The sequence below is a fragment of the Hoplias malabaricus genome, chromosome 18, assembly GCF_029633855.1.
Source record: "Hoplias malabaricus isolate fHopMal1 chromosome 18, fHopMal1.hap1, whole genome shotgun sequence".
Taxonomy (NCBI): domain Eukaryota; kingdom Metazoa; phylum Chordata; class Actinopteri; order Characiformes; family Erythrinidae; genus Hoplias; species Hoplias malabaricus.
Window position 1 is genome coordinate 10825087 of NC_089817.1, and position 20736 is coordinate 10845822.

A 20736-nucleotide genomic window follows, 5' to 3' on the forward strand; every position below is an offset into this window, starting at 1 on the left:
ATCAGCTGGTGTTATTATGATTAGTTTTGATGTTGTGGGGAAGGGTAGGAGGGAAAACGCAACATGAAACTAATATTTGTAAGCGACTTTACAGACAAATAAGCCCAAAATTGCTTAAAAGGAACACACCTGGCAAGTGTAGCAGCATACGGTGGACTAATGCAGGCAATGACTATAAATCAGATATCTAAAAATGTCTTTTTGACTAGTTAAATTCAAATTTGAGATATCTTTAATAATAATTCAGGATGTATGACTCTTCAGATTACTAATTTGCTGACATTATTAGAGATATCCTAAAATATTTTGGCTAGTCAAAATATTTCATTTTAAAATGGGGATGGAGTGAAAAACATAAACAGAGTAAACACAGAACACAAAACATTACAGAACAAGCCTGAATGGATTAAGTCTGAATAGAGCAGAGATAACAGCAACAGTCTGTCAGCGTGTATAACAGAGTAACATCAGAGATAACAGCTGCACTGGACCAGCGCGTAGAGCAGAGTAGCAGCGGGGAAGCCAGATCCACTCAGTCGGCAGTACAACATATATCTCATAGGCCACATTGCACCAGTGTGTACAGCAAAGTAGCAGCGGGGATAGCAGCCACACTCTGTCAGCAGTACAGCAGAGTAGCAGTGGTGGAAAGCACCAATTTGGAGGCACTCTAGAAGGTATGCCATTCGTACAATTATGTTAAAATAATCATACGATACCTCAGCAAAGACACATAAAAGACAAAAGATGTCTGTAGGTTCGTACATGATTGGCTGTATAATGCCAATTCAAACCCATCTGTGCCATTTTAATGTGTACCTTGTGTTAAATTTCAACCGCAGTTCAGAGTAAAAACCCAGAAAATAAACCTGCGACTACTCTGTTTCGAGGTTGTGTGTTGCCATGGTAACATAAACAGCATTCTGTTCTCCAGTGCTGTCAGTCATACACAGTCATTAGTTTATTGGACTATGCCCACACTCTGAGGAGTGGTTTTTTTTGGTCATTTTTGAGGAGAGATTTATCATATTTCTGTTTGTCACACAAAATTATTTGGTTAAATCACTGCGTATTCATTAATCTACACAAACAGGTGGCATGTTTTGTTATTACTGACAATAACACTGAGATACAAGGCTTGACACTTTAAGGGTGCAAGGTTTCAAACTAAGAGCCACCAACTGAGAACAATCTCAACCCTTTCACAAAAACATCCTAAAAAGGTTTATGTCAGTACTGTCAGCTTAGAGAGGATTATAAAACACTCTAAAGCAGTACAGAGAATTTCATTCTATTCATGAGACATTCATAAAGAAAAAATGCATTTCAGCAAACGTGGCAATCAGACAACATCAGTAAACAGCTCTACTGAGGATGTTTATTTGCCCATAAGTAGGCACAAGTAAACAGCACCTAATTTCAGGGACATTTGGTGTCGCTGGTAGCTCCACTATGGGAATTTCTCTCATGGGCTGATGAGCTGTGAAACATCTGACTGTAGTACAAAAAAAAAAACAGGCACAACTAGCTCTTTAATATTAGAAGCTTTTATAAGTCATTAGCAGCTGTACAATCTTTAGCTTCTCATGCTGATATTTAACTTAGACGTAGATAAAGGTGCTTAGAATCTACATTTTTGTGTTTATCACATGAAGTCCTTTTCTAGGCTTTTACATATTAAATATTCTTTATTTCAACACGATTCATTTCATTATCCTTTATTGATAATGTAAACATGACCTCCCTTCTCTTTGTATGACTTTTTAACCATTAAAACGAGACTCATGCGTTACAAAAAATGTGTTTCAGATATCCGGAACCTTTAGATGGCTTCCATAACACACCTGCTTCCTGAATCCCAGGAACAGCACAACATTTTATAGTACATATTGTACAACTCAGCTACAGTCTATTGTTCAGCTTTAGCCTTACATTAAGTACACTGTGAGTGGTGCTACATGATGAATGTACTAACCAGGGTCCAGAAGAGGTAAATTGTGAAGAGTGCTACAGTGAGAGCGATCAGGCCCACGGCCTCCAATCTGCTTGAGAAGTGAAGGTGATCGACAGCCCCACGCAGACACAGCCAGCCAGAGATGGTCGCTAATGGCGTGATGAGCAGGAAACACACCATGTCTCCAAAGAGCGTGCGTTTCTCCTGACGAAGTCCAGGGTTACGCAGCCACTACAGGAAGAGAAGAGAATGGAAGTTTCTTTAAAACCACATTTAAAAATTTTGGACCATTTTAATTGAAACATTCATTATGAAATTTGGAAACATTGCAAGGGGCACCAACCATTCACAAATGATATCAGAAACCATATATAATATATTGATATTTTATTGATAAGTTGCAAAGGTAAATGTGACAGGTAACAACGGTCAGTGCTCAGATACATTGACATTGACATTATATAAAATGTTTTTTTTAGACTGAGCACATAGAAGAAACGGCACACATTGTGCTGTCAGCAGTGTTTGAATGTGATGTATGGGGAAGCAGGGTGTAATTCCATTACAGGGCGCCGTTTACTTAGTAATGGAGCCAGCCAGGTCTCTGTCTGAATCATATTACCGTAAAATTAGCATATTACTTTCTTCAGGAGCAAGCACCACACAGCCCTAAAGCAAGAAGCTTCTTAACACTCATTAACCCTGAGATACCACAGGCCAAGTACAATAACAATATAAGCAACAATAACCATGTATAAAATAAATAAAATGTAATTTTCTTTGAACAAGAAGGTTGTACTGGCTCAAAGAGGCACTTGTGCTTAGCTTTGACCTAACACTTAGAGAAGCTGAACATTGCCGTGTCATTCAGCATTCCATTCAGCATCCCCTTGACTGGCAGGAACAATGGAAATGGATATATTTATATATATCCATTTTGTGGGTACTATATATTGTTTTTTAAAACATCCCTAGTAAATTCTTTTTAAAATCTTGATTTATATTAATGTTGTATTATTATATTCATATTATGATTTTATTTTTCTAGACACAAGTAATTTTCAGGATTGGCTTTAAAATACAGAAATTGTTTATAACATAACATCCTACCTCTAAGCCAAATCAAATGCAGCATTAGGCTCACTCACTGTGTTTACAAAAACCCTATAGTGAAGGGGAAAATTCCTGATGTTACCAAGGCAATAATTATCATTTGTGCACAGTACTGCAGTGGGTCATTGAGGGTGTTATTAGCACCATGTGAATATTCAGAGATGAGTAGTGGACGCTGAATAAACAGGCTGAGCTTGGCTGTACTGCAATTATACACTCTGGTAACACACACACACACACATACACACATGCACGCACACACACACACAGCAGGGGGACACTATTTGGCCTTACTATTAGCATCAGGATTTCTACCTTCTTGTTTTCCTACCCTGAAAAAAACAGAAATGGGAACTTAATGAGCACATTATATGCTGTAATTAAGAGGCTAAACGTTTTTATCTCTGTGTTTAAGTCACTATCTTTGCAACGCTGATCAGGATGTTTTGGCTAACAGTACTCATTACCCAGGAAATCTGTGGCAGTGTCTCAATCATTTGCAGATTCCAGGAAGGACATTTAACATCAGGCGTGGACAGACATTTAACATCAGAAGTTTCTTCAGATCAGCAGAGATCAATAAATATCATCACTGTCCAAAGAAAAACATCTTCTTTTTTCTTTCAATTATTTATTTTCCTACAGCATTCAAAACATCACTTACTTTTTTACTTTGTGTGAATTAAGTGCTACAAAATGCAAAGTTTTTACATTAACTTGCATTAAAATTTTGTTTAGTTTTTGCTTTCTCCTCCATTTTGGAAGTGCATGTTTTTTGTTGGACATCGACAGTGTGCATAATTGTAAGGGTCAAATTGATTTATGAGTTATTTTTAACTCATTCACTGCTATGCTGCTGTGGCTTGTGGTTTTCATGTGTTTCTGTCTCTCTGCTCACACAGCCATCACATTCCATCTGTGCACAGTGTCACATGCACCCCCACACACACGCACACACACACAAATACAAGTTTGGTTTCATGCACTGTGGGGACATTACAATAAGTTGTAATTATAGTTCATTGCTTGCCTAAATCTATCCCTTACCCTAACCTTAACTAACACACACACACACACACACACACACACACACACACACACGCACACACACACACAAACACACAAAATACAAATATTTTCTCTCTTGTCTTTTGATCTTTTCTTCAAATATCACACACATACATATTCTTTAAAATCAGTGAACTAGTTTAATGCAAACATTTTATACATTGACCTTCAGCAAGATTGGTTATAAATAATTAAAATTTTATTATATTCAAATCTCTTCAATGGCAGTATTTGTGGTTCTTAAAAGAACTTATTAAATAGGTCATAACAGTAATAGAATCTTTCTTTGGTAATACATACAGTATAGTCACAAATAGTTCATTAAATAAACAATATTTGAAGCTATCATTTGCATGACCATTTCGAGTAAACAGGCTCTGAAAAGCTGACTGTTTCCAAACATGTAGAATATAATGTAATCTGAAGTGGAAAAACTCTCTCTCTCTCTCTCTCTCTCTCTCTCTCTCTCTCTCTCTCTCTCTCTCTCTCTCTCTCTCTCTCTCTCTCTTTTTTTATCTCATTCTCTCTCTCTCTCTCTCACTCGCTCTCTTTTTTTTCTCCCCCTCACTTTCCTTCTAATGTCAGCATTACTGTTCTGTGCGTGTGTGTGTATATGTGTGTGCAGTATATTGTGATAAACCACAGGCCACAGGATGATGTGTTCTCTAAGTGAAGTGAGAGGGTTAATACAGAAAGACTGTACCTCCAGAAGGGGCCGGGCTTTCCGCTGGACACTAAACTGGAAGTGGCAGAGCTCACAGAAGCTGGTGCTTGAGGCTGAGAGCCAGCGCTCCAGACAGCTGCGGTGGATAGTGCCCAGTGTCCCTGCGCACTCACAGGGGGACAGAAGCTCCTCCTGACCCCCGCCATCGTGACAGATCCTGCACATGGGGCGCTCCATAAGAGGACTGGACAGGAAACACAGAGTGGTCAGGTGCCTTTGGTCAAAAAGACTAATTTAGAACAAAGACAAAGTATATATACTACTATTCTTGATCCTGCAATTTTTTAAACATTCCTCTTTGTTGTTATGGATTTGGGTGTTGGAACATCTAATAAACATTTGTGAAGATTTGTGTTTTCACGTATTATATTTATGTTCATCTCGGATTAATCAATTCCTTATATGACATTTAATCTTCTTAGACTTGGTTCAGTTTGTCTGGTTTAGTGTTTTGATCAAGAGTATGCATTTCAGACATGTAGCTGAAATGTCATCAACAAAAGCACTGTCTGTGGATGACAACAGAAGCAATTTCTCTGAACCAAAACTATGTCTTAGGACAAAATAAATGGAGTAAAAACAACAACACTGCTTTATATACTCCAGTGCAAAACAAAATAATCCTCCTCTGGACTGAGACGATAAACGAGAGATACACAAATCCTTTAGTATTACATATGAAAGGGATGATGATGTATAGAATGAAACAGAAAACTATTATTGACAACAAAAACATTTGCTTCCAATTGTGTATCAACAAATAGACATTTGCTCTTAATCGTATCTCAGAAAGAACAGAAGTATTTCACAGGTTTAACACAGCACTGTGCTGAAAGAAATGAGGCAAAATAGAGAATATTATGTCCCCATTTCATATGTATAAAGTTGCTATTAATTGACTTTTAGTGGTGAACTGACACCAATTTCTCACCAATTTTTTTAGATTACCATGTGGATAGGAAGAGCTGGTTCATTAAATGTTAGAAATGAGGTTAATGGAGGTTAAGAAACGAGTTAACAGAAAGTTAATTGAGGTTTTCACCACCAAATCAGTCATGGACGAGTGACCTGAACTAGGCTGATACTTTTAATCGTTCATTTCATGTTAAAAATAATCAGTCTTCATTGGACACCTCCCTACACAGAGCCCATAAGTTATATGTAAAAAAAGCAAATACTAGTATATATATACATATATATATATCTCAGTGTTCAAAAATGGCATAAATTTAGATACACATGAGCCAAAGCCCCAAGCCAATAGCTGGGCAGATGGCTATAATCACGGGACACGTTGTCTGGAGCATTCCATCACTTGACGGAGCACTATTCAATACTTTTGCTGTTTAGGATTCAAAAATAATCATCCACGAGTACCTGACCCCTTTGGTTGTGTCTGAATGCAATCAAATCTTTACAGATTCCGAATTCTACTCTAAAACCTTATAAACCTCATAAAGTTTTACTGCAGCAAAGGAAGACAGTCTGTGTTAATATTGTTGACTTCAAAAATGATGTGGAAAAGTGTCCATTTTGTATGTTTTTCTGTAAGGTTTTCATTGGAAGCACAGAAAACGACATACTCTTCTCCTGACTGGGGTGTTGTTGATTAGTATGTCAGTTCTGTAGTGAAGTGTAATGTCTTTGCCTCTGTTCTCACCACAACAGTAGTGTAAATTATACTATACTGCATGAATTTTGGTAATTAAAGTTAATGAATTCGATCAATCAGTCCAAATCACTGTCACATGTACTGTTTATCCCATAACTTATAATTACACAGTTACAGAACAACAATAATCTCAGCCCATCCCACAGCTGCGGACAGACAACAGGGTGTGTCTCTGACACCAAGTGGATCTGGAGGAACGTCCGAGCTTCTGTGGAATTGGGACGCTGCCTCTTTCTCTGCAGCTGTGGCAGCTGTCGCCTGGTTAAAACACTCTTTTGTGAGGAAGACCTTAGTGGGGGTTGGTGTGTGTGTTTGTGGGTGTGGGGGGGTTTGGGGATGGGGGGGGGGGTGTTGAAGTGTGGGGGTGGGGGGTGGGGGGTTGTCCAGCCTGGTCTTTGACACACAGAGCAGCCTCAAAGCTGTCACACACACGCTAAATTTAGAGCTCAGATGGGGGCTTACTTGTTGGGCTTCCACGGTCAACCATTTCAAAGCTTTGAACATTCAAACTGCCTAGAGCTACAGCTACACTAAGACTCCATTTTACCCAGAACACTAAATGATAGAAGGCTATATTTTTCCAAAAATATAGTAATTGGGGAATTTGGTTGGCTTTTATAAACAAGGATTGTTTAGTAGGATTGCATCAGATTTTCCCTCAGGGATTCCTTCAATCTACCTATTCATCCAATCATCCATCTGTCTCTTGTGAGTATATGACAGTGGAAAATACCCACAGGCACACATATATTGTAATTTTCCATGCCAATTAAACTGGTCATGAATTCATATTCACACTTGAATAAAGACATTTCTTTACTAACATTTTGAAAAAGATGTAAATCACAATTTATAAATTTGGTTTGGGCAAAAAACAGGGCTTTGGAAATCTAAAATAGACTTTGAATTGCTTGTTCTCAGCCACTGAATTATGTAAAATTGGAAATACTGGTGGAATTCCCTTTTAAATTCAGTCTATGTACCTAACTTTATTGTACACAGTTAATGAATGATTTTCCACCTATCAAGATTTTTTAGGCTGGGTTTAGGCTTAATCTGTATAAACCATATCACACACTACTTTAGATTAATGTCAACATTTACGTAATTCTGTTTGTTATTTATGTCATACTCCATACCTCTGTTTGGTGAATGCTACATTGTTCAGAAAAGGCCCATCCTTCTGCTTGCAGTATTCTGGTTCCTCCACGGTAGGCCTGGTGTCAGCGTCCATAGCTTTTCCTGGCAGGGCAGGGTCAGAACAGTCCATGACCACCATTTGAGGAAACCCCTGTTCATCAGATCTCCACAGAAGTGTAGGGCCTGTGTGGTCCGTCAACAATTCAGGTAACTGGTTGCAGCAGCTGGTTGTCATGGCAGCAGACAGATGATGCCAGGCGTGCTTATAGGGCATTTCCCATCTGGATTAAAGAGGAGATGTGGGACATGATAGGGGTCATTTACAGCAGGAGGACAGCTTTGAAGGATGGCTTTCTACTGCATTGATGTTCTTAGGATTTACTGCTTAGAGTGCCATAATATATACAGGATACAAGCAGATTGGGTGGTTGATCTCATAGTTTCCTAAAAGAGACAGAATGTCTGGCTTGGGCAAAAATGCTCTTAACTATAAAGTAAAGTAGAATGTCACATAGTCTTGAAGCACATTGTAAACTAAAAGGTCTTGGTTGCTTAGAATACTTTTTTTGGTTTATACTACACATTTGTTTTAATGCCATTGGAAATCTCACAGCCTTTAAAATTTTGAACACCATATCTTTAAGTTTGTAGACTCCCATTATTAGTAAACTCAAACACTTGATGCATCCACTGTGGGCACAGACATGAAATTGTACCCTCACACAATTGCACCTTACAATGTTCACAGAAAAGAATTAAATCAAATCGCACGAGATTGCAGTCACCATGCCCAAATGGATATAAAGCTCTTCTGTGTTGGGCTGTGCAGCAGTGGAACTGTCTTCTCTTGAGTGAAGAAGCACTGATCAATACCTTTAGGACAAGCTGGAGTGGTGTATGTTACCCAGAGCTAATCATCTAACGTCTAACCCTGACCATAGTAATATTCCTGTAGGTGAGAACCATTAAATCCTTACAGAAACCCAAAAGAATATATGTAATTACTGCAGCAGAGGATGACAAAATCCATTTTAACAGCCTTGATTTCAGACAAAATATTGTAAACTTTGTTAGTGTGAATGAACTATTTTTAAACTTTCTTTAAATCTTAATCCCCTCAGAACCTTAACTTCCCATGTCCATTATTGGGTTAAAAAAAACTAAATTCAACCAGTGTGCCCACAATTTGAACAAGTGTTTGCCATCCTGCCTCATCTTCAAGTCTCATAAAGACAAATGAGCTCAGAAAAAAGCCCTTATTTACACACCAAATATAATTTAGCAACAGGTCTCCAAGCATGTCGAAAAAATGAATCAGGGATGATTTCACAATGATTCTGTTGTGGTCAGTCCGCTGACAGTGACTCTATTGTGTCCTCACTTGTTCAGTGAGGGATAAAGACGTCTCCTTTAACTTCCCAAGGCAGTGAGAAAGGGAATGAATGTGTTCAGCAGTGAGTCAGTGCACTGTATTGTAGTATATAGTGAGCTTGCAGTACACAACAGAGGCTCTAAACTCACGCAGTGCTTTGCACCATTTTCCCCTGCCACGCACCCAGACTATACATCACAGAGCCATCTTTCAGTCCAGAGAAGGGCCACTAGTGTCACAACAGAAATACAGACAGAAGAATATTTTAAATTTGTGTAGATTTAAAGGGGGTCTTTCAAGGTTTTGTAATAAGACCGAGGCACAAAAAGAACGTTTTTTTTATTGGATATTGGTTAAAAACTATCAATATCAATTGTTCTATCAATATATTTCTACTTTTTTTATATTATTACATTTATATTATGATATAATGTAGTGGATACACTGCTGTTCTCCAAACAGATGAATATACTTTAATTCCCAGCTCAGACAAGAACCCCACACACTACTTACTACTGGGGATATAATACAATTGTAATACAATTAAAACAGTTAAATCACTTTGGATAAGAGCATCTGTCAAACTACATCAGTGAAAATGTAAAGAAATCAATTGTTTTGAAGGAAACAATTGTGCCCTTTCCTGGTGAAATCCCAACTCCTTTCCAACAATGGAAAAGCAGCATGCTAAGACAATGTCTCTTTCCGAAATTTAGTTTGTGTTTCACAATAACCATGGACTTGTGGGCAGGGGTAAAAATAACATAACTGTAGGGAAGTATGAGTGTCACAAGGACGGGAAAGAACTGTCACCTCTTATACACAGCAGGTGGGGCCTTCCTCACACACCACTATACGATAAATTATAATTCACAGCAACTCACAAACAGAGCAGGAGCCAGGAAACACCACACACAATGCCAAGTATTGACTAAAGGAATATGAAGACCACAAGAAATGGGCTTTAAAACAATGATCCTGCATTATCTGGAGGAATGGAGCACCAATATATTCAAATAATTCTGGGATGAAATTTGTGGCTTAGTGACCCCAAAGCTAATCATTCAACATCAGCAAATGCCTTCACCAATGTTCCAAAACCTGACTGCCATCCAATCAACACCGAAATGTTCCTACGTTTCTACTTCAGTCATCACAGAAGAGCAGGAGCTGTTACTCAATACCCCCCCCCCCAAACTACATTAAGTTGCTCAGTAAAAGCCAAAAAAAAAAAAAAGAAATCAGTTTTAAATTTCAGATATTAGAACATAATGAATGAGAATAGAAAAATTGTTTATCAGAGAGCTGCAGCTGTGAGGGGAAGGTGAACGTGCTTCCTCTAGCCCAACCTGCGTTACTGCTGATAAACCACACTTGGCACATTATCTAAACTAATTGATGAGAAGGTCTGGACATTGTGTTAAAGCTGGACAGTTAAGGCTAGGAGCTGATATAACAGGCATGAACAGAGCAAAACTTCTACTCCACTTCTTAGCTGTGATGTTTTCATACCTAAGTTTAAATCAAAAGCTATCTGCATAGCGTCCAAATAACACATAGTTCTTGAATGACATTTTTAAAAGCAATATTGAAATACTGATCATAGGTCATGAATAATACAGGCCATGTTAATATAACACGGCAAGGAATATAAACATATACACACTCGGGTTAAGACTAAAGCAGTGATAGCTATTGCAAGCTGGAATAGGCCTTAATAAATGTTAATGTATGTTTTTGTCTGTTGTCATAAAAAGCTTATGTAGTTATCATTTAGCTTTATGAAAAATGAGCTACTGTAAAGTTACTGTTAATGTATTTTCATAAACAATGTAAGGTGACATGAAGTTGACCATTGTACTGACATAAGAAGCCTTAAACTAAAGAGACTGACATATGTTCTATTTATAATAACCCTGATATGAAGGTCACTTCCTAGGAAATGTTATAACTAACAGTGCTTTTGCTTTTCATACCATGTTACCATGTACAATTAAAAGCAGCGTATTTACTCTCTATATATAGAAATGGAACTTATCATTAATGTTTGAGGGTGTCCAACTATTACACAGTTACAGAAATGTTCCATGTGGAAATTCAGAAGTAAAAACAAAAATGACCTCATGTATATCCTTGTACAAACCATCTTTTTACATTTCTATCAGTAAAATCACTCTGTTTGGAAAAAGAGCTTATACAACTGCATAGTTCATAGGTAGTAGCACACTGAAGTGACAGTGTGATGAGACAGAAACCGTGATAAGAGTGTCGTCTGTGTCAGATGGGTTTACTTAGTCTCATGTCAACATAATAACATGGACCGCAACCACACATCCACAAAGCCGGAGATTTAGCGCTAAGGCACGGGGAGATGACTGACAGAATGAGTTTGTGTTTCTGACTGGAGGAAGAGCTAAAAAAGAGTATAAATAAGAGAGAGTGAGAGACAGAGAGAGAGGGAGAGAGGGGGGATCAAGAGAGAAAGTGTGACAGAGTGGAAGACTGTCTGCCTCAGATAAGATGCTTAGAGTGCTACGATAAACAGGGAGGGGGTTCAGCTGAAGCCCCATGCCCTTGAACTATTCTGTCATACACACACACACACACACGCACACACACACACAGTGCTCGCTCCACTTTCACACCCACACACGTAAAAGCTGACATTGCAGAATGAGGTCCTTCGGCTCTGTGGAGAGAGCTGACCCTCTCCAATCAAACCCATTTAGTGTCTAATCCAGGCTTCACTAATTGTCTAAGTGTGTGTGTGTGTGTGTGTGTGTGTGTGTGTGTATGTGTGTGTGTGTGTGTCCACTCATTAGAGCAACCAAACTAATGGGCAACAGGAAGATAGAAATAGCTGACATGGGCACCCCTTTTAAACTGAGTAAAACACTCCATACATCACATCCAAGAGACAAAGAAATGTTCTCGAAGTAAAAATCAATGAGAATTATTAATAAATGTTGCTCTTATGACCACCTCCATATTTCTATATTCACTGTTCATTCTCTCAGCTCCGCTAGGCATATAAGAGTACATTGTAGCAGTACAATAATAGACAGTCGCTCATATGTTGCTATACACACTTTTGTTGCCCACTTTCACACTGTTGTTCAATGGTCAGGACCTCCACAAGAGCACCACAGAGCATCATTTGGGTGTTGGATCATCCTCAGAAGTGCAGTGGCACTGTAGTGATCTGTGTTGGAACTGACTGTATTCTGTGGGTATGAGTGGATCAGACACAGCACTGCTGTTGGAGTTTTTAGACCCCCCTAAAAACATCTTGCCAGCAGTGTCCTGTGTCCACCAATGAAGGACTAGAGGATGACTAACATTAAGTGTGCAGCAACAGATGAGCTACTGTTTCTGACTTCACATCTACAAGGTGGACTTACAAAGTAGGTGTGTTTAATAGCATGGGGAGATACTATATATATAAATAATACAGTGGATCTCAGACAGCCAACTGGAACCAAGCTCATCTGCATATGTTTTAAAGCCATTATTTCAGGGTTGTATAAGGGGTCATGCAAAAATTAATTAGGACGACATAAATTTACACCAGCCCACACAACCACCTGTACGGTCATAATAAATACTGCAGGGGTTAAGATCATATTAGTCATGGCAGTACCACAAACAGTAGAGTGTGTGAGGCTGAGTGTGGCAGTGTTCGAGGGGGTCTGCCAGTGCGTGTGCTCTGCTGGGGGAGTGTAAAGCTGTTGAGATGCCAGGGCCGCATGCCTGTCACAGCTGTGAACTCCAGAGAAGCCAGCTGGCTGGCCGTAGCTTGTCTCTCACAGCCTTCTCTCTTTTCATCTTCTCTCTTGCTCAGTGTTTGCCTGTGGGCAGTATCGCACTGCTCATAAAAACAAGAGCAAAGGAGAAAGCTGACAACTTAAAGCATGTCTCAAAGATAATGAAATGAAGTAAAAAAATTGTAAGAATAAAAACGGATGCAATAATAAAACACTCATATCTACTGTACAATTACATATGGTTAACATTATACCAAACTGTCAAATAAATCCATATTCTGAGTACATCACTGACTCATTAAAGGCCCTGATCATCTAAATTGGAATGTAGACCTTAGTCAGCTACCAATTATTAGATTTACATTTATGTCATTGAAATATAGGTAACATAAAACAGCCTGTTTAATTCTATGGGACATAGAGATGAAGGATAATGTAATAAAAATGAATTATGACACAATGGACACCATGTCACAACTTCACAAGAAATGGATGCAAGAGAAAAAGATAATAAACGATTGACGTGAGATATGAGCACTTTAACAGTGAAACTAACATTTAATAACCTTTTAGAAGAATCCACATGTAATACACTAATTTTCATCATAATCATATTCAGTAACTGTTTGATCCAAGTCAGGGTTGCGGTGGGTCTGCATCCTACCTGGGATCACGGTGCACAAGTCAGGAACACACCCTGGACAGATCACCAGTCCATCACAGGGTATCACATATTCAGTCACTCACACACTCAACACCAATGAACAATTTCGCACATCCCAAGTACCAAAAAGTACCCAACCTATCAATGTATGTTCATAATGTGGAAGGAAACTGGAAAACCTGGATGGCAACCACGTAGACATGGGAAGAACACAAAAAACTGCAAAGACATGCCCTTATGTGAAAGTTAATAATAGACTTGAGGTTCTCCAATCTTTCATCATCTTTCAGGTGTGTCTGGTAAACTGAATAAAAGGTTGCACACTGTTTGTTCTTCTCAAATCAATTTAAAAACCTGTTGTACAAGCTCGAGTTAAAAATGTGTGTGATCATATCCACCTCTTCAGATAAATGCCCAACATCAGTCTTGCTTTGACAAAATCCAGTCCCTCCTGCCCTGTCTCTTTATCTTAAAAGCCTGAGTGTACAAGGGACAAAAACCAGCGATCTCAGCTGCGATTGTGCGATTACTGCCACTAATTGACCACTTAAGAGGCAGGACATGCTTTTACAGTGGACATTTTCTTATCTGAACATCAAAATAACAGTATAAGGACAAAACATAGCCTTATCTGATAACTCTTGCCTTGCCGCTATACATTAGCCATGGAATCGCAAGAAGAGAATGTAAACTGACCATGGAAGGAATGATCTTCCGGCTGGCTTAACTCTCAAAGATTACAAAAGCTAATGTCCCAGCACTTTTCATTCATGATACATTTTATGTGTCACAATATTTTATTAAGAGTCATAAACTTCATACTGGAACAGTATTTTCAAACAGTACAGTAGACTGTAAAGTTGATATATTTGGCTGAATTATGAAGCTAAGGATGGTTCCGTCATGCTTTAGTGAAAATGGAAACACTGCAAACCATTCTGTTTTGCCAGAATGTTACTGAAGCAGACATTACAGAGAGATATACGGAAGGAAAGGTTTTGCCTTTAGGTTTTGCCTTTAGCCTGCAAACCAGCCTAGTCACTACACTCCAGTTCCCTCCCTTGATCAGTGAACTAAAAAAATGCTGCAGTATCAAGGCCTGTGGTCAACTGTATGAAACATTTTGAGTGAATTGTAGCCATAAGGATTTCTTTTACCCTAAAGGTGTTGTTCACAATTTTTCTGTTCGTATGATCAGGTCTAATATGTTTATAAGGCATCAGTTTCTGTAACTGCGTGAAAAAAACTAAATGTCTCAGCTCGGTATGCTAGGCTTTCTCTCTTAGATCTTGCTCCATAGGTTTGTCACATTGACATATTTTTGCTGTAGATGGAACTGACTCTAAATTCGGGAGACTGCTAACTGCATGAAAGTAAACACAGACCTACTAAACTACAGTCCTATAAAACTAAACAACTTTAGTTACAAATGAGTTTCTGTGGTAATTCAAACAATGAATAAAACTTACAGACAAGTTAAACCTCAGTCAGGTGTAAACAAAGGTCACTATTTTCCCTTCAAACATATTGTTGCACATTAAAAGATGCTGAGCATCTGAATATAAACAAAACAGAGAACATTTTCGTTCCCCCACAGTTGAAAATGTTTCCTTTAAGTGTGGAATTTAAAATCTCAAAAGAGAATTTTTAAAGAGGAAACTAATAAACCCATGAATAAAATGAATTTTGTATTTCATTTTTGATATTTGCCAATTAACTTTCCTATTACATCTTTATATTTAAATTTAAAATAAATACTGCAGAAGTTTTAGGCAAGCAGGCACTGGTTCTTACAGGAAATTGTGCAAAACCTTTTTCTCTCACATATATATGAGTCACACAATTAACAAAATTCTTAAAGCTGCACAAAGTTTTTGCATTATAACTGAAAGAGGTAGGATTACTGAGTCAGTAGAAAAATTGTGCAAAATACGGTGTCTGCACAATGCTGCAAGTTCCCTGTAAAGCCTAAAATAGTATTTTAAACGTCAGAGGTGTCGGGTTGTTTTTCAAGACTATGTCATACATCTGTACATATCAACATACAGCTCAAAAAGAATTACAGCTCAAAGGTTTGGACTACAGAAGTCTCAGATTTATACTTATCTTTATACTGATAAAGGTATAATTAATTGTAGATCACTCACTTGCACCCATGGAAGGAATGTTCATCATCAAATTTGGACTGATTGTATTAAAATCTTTCAATGCGCTCATAATCATCAAATTCATTTACTCAGTTAAGGGTTAAATGATGTTACAAAATATTCTTCTGTATCCAGTTACACACTGATAGGTCTCCAGAATCCTCAAATGTTTATTTTTTACAGCAAATTAAACAGTCAGTAACAGTAATATGATTACATTTAATGTATACTATTATAGGTTATAGTAATCATTTACAGTAAAAAGCAATTAAATTATAGTAACACATTATGTTGTACTGCACTATCCCTGACATTTTCAGGATAGGTAAGTTATAACCTGGTGATACAACAAAATTTTGCACAGATGTATTGTTTTGCAGTCTCTAATTAACTGGTTTCCAATAAAATTAAAATGCTGATAACAATTTATACATTTACTGTGACATATTAACTGTCATATACAATTATAATTTGGATTTACCCTGTTTTTTGCATTTACAGCAATGAATCTATAGTGAGACTCGTCACATCTCATGGTGCTTGGTTGAGTTCCTTCTACATTCCTGGGTCCTCAGCACTGTGGGAAAAAGACCAGAGGGGCTTAAAAATAGCAGCACCCCCCACCCTGAGACAGGGCCTTTCCACAACCCCCTGACCACATCCAATAACCCCAGTTCAGCTCGCTCAGCTGCTCCCAGGACCCTCCTCTAGCAAATCAACCCTAATGACTGCCCACTCTGCCGTCTGTTTAAAAATGGGGCACAGAGGAAAAGACCAAAATCTAGCAGCAGCTGTATATTTCCAGGGGCAAGTCTTGATCTTAGTATGATCTTATTATGTCTCTGGGCCAAAAATAGGACTGAACACAGAGCTGAATTCTCACTCACTGTACAGTGTGACAATGTCTATATGCTTGTAGCATCATGAATCATGAAATGCTGGGCCAAATGCCTGGTCTCATAATGACTCAAACCCAGTATGACTCTTTAGGGAACATCAAAGTGAAAAAAGTTTGTAAGCATTGTTATAGTTGGTGAGAATTATCCTAAAATTACAGCACACAATCTGATACATTCACTTATTTTCACATCATATTAGGGTGACCAGACGTCCTCTTTTACCCGGACATGTCCTCTTTATTAGACTTAAAAAAGATTAGATTTTGTTTTTCTAGAGCTTACATGGAACTTTCATTCACAAACTAGTCCCGCCCTCCCCTACTCCGATTGGTTCGCTTGAGTGAGAAGGGGGCGTGGTGAAGTAGCCTAAAATCTTCTGATTGGACGGTCTGACTGTAGAGCTACCGTTATTGGTCGATAACCTTCTCTGTAAACATTTAATTGGTCAGTCTGCACGTCAGTAGGTTTTTGTTTACGTCAGGCAAAGCTCATGTACCTACCCTCATCTCGAGCAGCTATGCCGAAACGTACATGTAAGTTCTCAGATGAATTAAAAAAGAAATTCCCATGTGTAGCAAATAAAGGTGTAAAGGACCTAAAAGCACACATAGGTTCAGCTAAGCATACAGCTAGACGCAAGACGTGTCCTCTTTTTCACCATCTCAGATCTGGTCACCCTAACATATATATGTGTGTGTGGGTGGGTAGGTGTCAGTAGTCAGTATTAAGATTTTGACATGTGTGTCAGACCCAAAAAGCACAGTATCAAAATCTTTATCTGTGTAATTTACGGCAGATTGCTGTATGTATCTGTGTGTGTGTGTGTGTGTGTGTATGCACATCCAGCACATCCCATAGATACTTGATCGAATTGAGATCTAGGGAGTTTGGAGGCCAAGTTAACACTTTGAACTCTTGTTCCTCAAACCATTCCTTAACAATATTTGCTGCCATTACAGGATACGGTTGGCATTAAAAGGTGTACTATATCTGCAACAAAGTTCAGATATATTGTAAATGTCAAATTAACATCTACATGAATGCAAAGACAGCAGGTTTTCCAGCCAAACATTCCACAGTGTATCATGCTGCTGGTGATGTCTTGCTCTCTTTTCATGTCGCATTCCCTAAAGGCACCCAGCTATCCACATGATGAAAAAGTAAACAGAATTCATTAGACCAGGCTGCCTTGATGTATTATTCTATCGTCCAGTTCAGATGCTCATATATCTAATGTAGGTGTTTCAGTAGTGAACACTGTTATAGCCAGCATTAATTTTAGCAGCAGTTTGTGCTACAGTAGCTATTAGATCAGACTAGACAGGCATCAGTGGGCCTTAAACACCATGAACCAATGCGTTCACATATTGTACTTACTTGACCAACATCTGGTAGGTACTAACCACTTCATTCCGGCCATTCTGGTGATGCTATGACCATCACAATCTAGCCTGTGTCAAAGTCGATCAGATATTTAAGTGGCTCACTTTACCTGCTTCCAGTATGAACTTCATGTTCAGGTACCAAGAGATTACATATTTAATCAGTTTAATTTAATTAAAGAAAGTTTCAAAATTGATGAAAACTACAGAGAAGGAATGAATACAAATGTAATTGATGTTATTAATAATGTACAATAATTATGTTAAGTTATATATAATAATGATAATCAAAATAACTATTTTAATGACTAATTTATTTCAGCATATTATAAAATCAATCTATCGGAATCACTATATAACTTAACATATAACTTAAATGTTACTGGAAGAAATGGCACCTGTGAGAAATTCTATTAACTCTACATGAGAACTGATTTAAAAAGTAAATGTACTACATCCTGCAAGCGCTGCTGTTGACTGTTTGTAACATTGATATTGTCTTGGAAAAAGTTATCTAACATTCAACTGTTGTGCTTAAGACTAGCAAGTCATATAATTAGCATTTTCCATCAAGTGCCCAAAACATGTGGTATCTGGGTTTTCTGATAAACACTGGCTCATTATGGTGGTAAGGCTGCAGTGTAAAGCACTGTTGATATGATCTAAGCCGTGCCAGCTGTTCTGGTATAGTTCATCTGTAGCAATTATTCAGATATAAATATGTCCTAAATGTAACAGTGAGCAAAAGGGAGTAGGGGTGAAATGTAGACGTGACTAGTAGATGATGAGTATGAGGCCCGTATTGTAGTAATGACTCACTGCCTGCCGGGAAATAATCAGGTCAAAATGGAGGATATCTCTCTTTTGTTTTGGAGCTTGTGTCCCTTCCGAACACCAGTAAACTGCTCTAATCCTCTCCCAATGTTTTAATCCCTGCTTTCCCCATTAACTCACATTCATAACAGAATAATAATAGCAGAATCAAAGACAGAACAAAAACATGCCACTACAGCACTTTGAGGTCCTTCACTACGTCAAATTATCGTTATTGTTACAATCATTTGCAAAATGTTTCACTTTTTTTACCAAAACAACGATAATAATATGCATTATATTTGTTTTGACAGATCTTGGCAATTTGCATTCTCTTCTGGTGTTTTAAGGTATTCAGTTGTGTTGTGTGGCATTATAAAAAAAGCAGCGGACTGGCCTCATATGTCTCTGAGGTAGTACATGCTCACCCAACCCTTGGGGAAAAAAGTAACAAAGAATGCATTAAAACATGCTCTCTATAAATGTGTTTTCTATAAAGAATATGTGCTTATTTAAATAAAAAAAACCCAAAACAAATGTATGTAAGTCTGCGTGTTATATTCCTTGATAAACATCATTAAGCTGGACATTTCAGATAATCTTATTTAAATATCATTAATCTCTCACATGACCCACACCTTGTTGTTTGTCAGGAGATAAAATCACAGTGCATTACTCTTGAGGGTAAGAACATAAACATGTCAGTGCAATAAACTAAAGGCAGTATATTAATTCTACATTCTGATGTGAGATTAGGACCAAAGAGAAGAGTTTAACATAAGAACCCAAACATTACTTTACACATAACCCATTCTACTTCTCTAGGTCAATGTAGCATCAAACCTCCAGGAGATCAGAGAAGCTCCAGATTAATTGTTCAACAATATGCTTGCACCATTAAAACATAAGCAAAGATAAATGAGGTCACACAAAGCACCATATTTATCATAGCATTATAACGTCACTAAAACCCTGTAAGGCATCTGCCTCCTAGGAAAGGACTTTGACTTCAAACAAAGACCCTCTACCACTGAAAAAATCCATCTGTTTACTAAAATAATTTCCAGAACAAAGAGAAAAAAAAATAAACAAGGCAAAACATGATCTGATAAGAATCAAACACTGAAACAGGAGGAAATTCTAACACATTTTCTATTTTAGTCTACACCATATCTCAAATGACACCTAGCACAAGTAGGGAATAAATCCCCCAGTATTTGGTTTTGATGCAGTGGACCTTTGGTTTCTAGAGTCATGGAGCACTACCCAACACTTTTGGGATGAGGAAGAGAGGCTCTTGTGCTCCAGAAGTATTCATCCATGGTGGACAGCATTCAAATAAAACAGGAACGCTTCAAAGTCTGTAGTTCAAATGTTTTTTCTAGACGATTAAAGATTGTTACCTACACATACCCTTGATTTTAGATAGAGTGCAAGATGACCACATGCAACAAACTTTTGGCTATATACTGTTCCTTCTCCATGATGTGACCTGGTCAGCCCTGTCAACACTCAAGTTTAAAGGCTAAGCACCACTTAATGGACCTCCATGAATATTTCCCATTATTTTAGTTACTGACATATATAAGTATTAATTAAAATGAAAATAGCATGCTTAATTAGCTTTAAAACTGACAATTTTATTAAATTGACAGGAAAAACCCGAGCTCGCTACGGTGAACGCAACCATGACATCACTGGTGAACAAAAGCTGAACAACGCCGCGGTAAAACACCGTTATGACTGACTGTTATGACTGTATCTAGCTAGCTAAATAACCAACATTATTCATGACAATAGCCTAGCAATAAGCTAAACTCAAATTTAGAGGCACCGTTATTCTTGTAAATGTGATCGAAGTCGAACTCGAATTCATCCGACACTATAAACCTCCGCAATGCAACTACGTAGCCAAGTATAATTAAGTGCAACTTCTAGAGTTGTCCACCATCTACGTCACAGGCAAGACGCCTATTGGAGTTTCCGAAAAACGTTGTGGGGGGGGGGGGACCAACGGTCTTTTA

The 20736-nt window shown here is 38.0% G+C and overlaps 1 protein-coding gene across 1 annotated transcript in view; it reads right to left on the minus strand.

The window, feature by feature from the left end:
- Nucleotides 1-20736, minus strand: part of LOC136674971 (E3 ubiquitin-protein ligase MARCHF3-like) — a 30926-nt gene that overhangs the window by 4924 nt on the left and 5266 nt on the right. Inside the window, exons 2-4 of the mRNA XM_066651317.1 lie at nt 7671-7952; nt 4839-5043; nt 1976-2185 (exon numbers count right to left, since the gene is read on the minus strand). Of these exons, the coding sequence (XP_066507414.1) occupies nt 1976-2185; nt 4839-5043; nt 7671-7945 (690 nt within the window). The 5' untranslated portion in view covers nt 7946-7952. The remainder of the gene's footprint in view (nt 1-1975; nt 2186-4838; nt 5044-7670; nt 7953-20736) is intronic.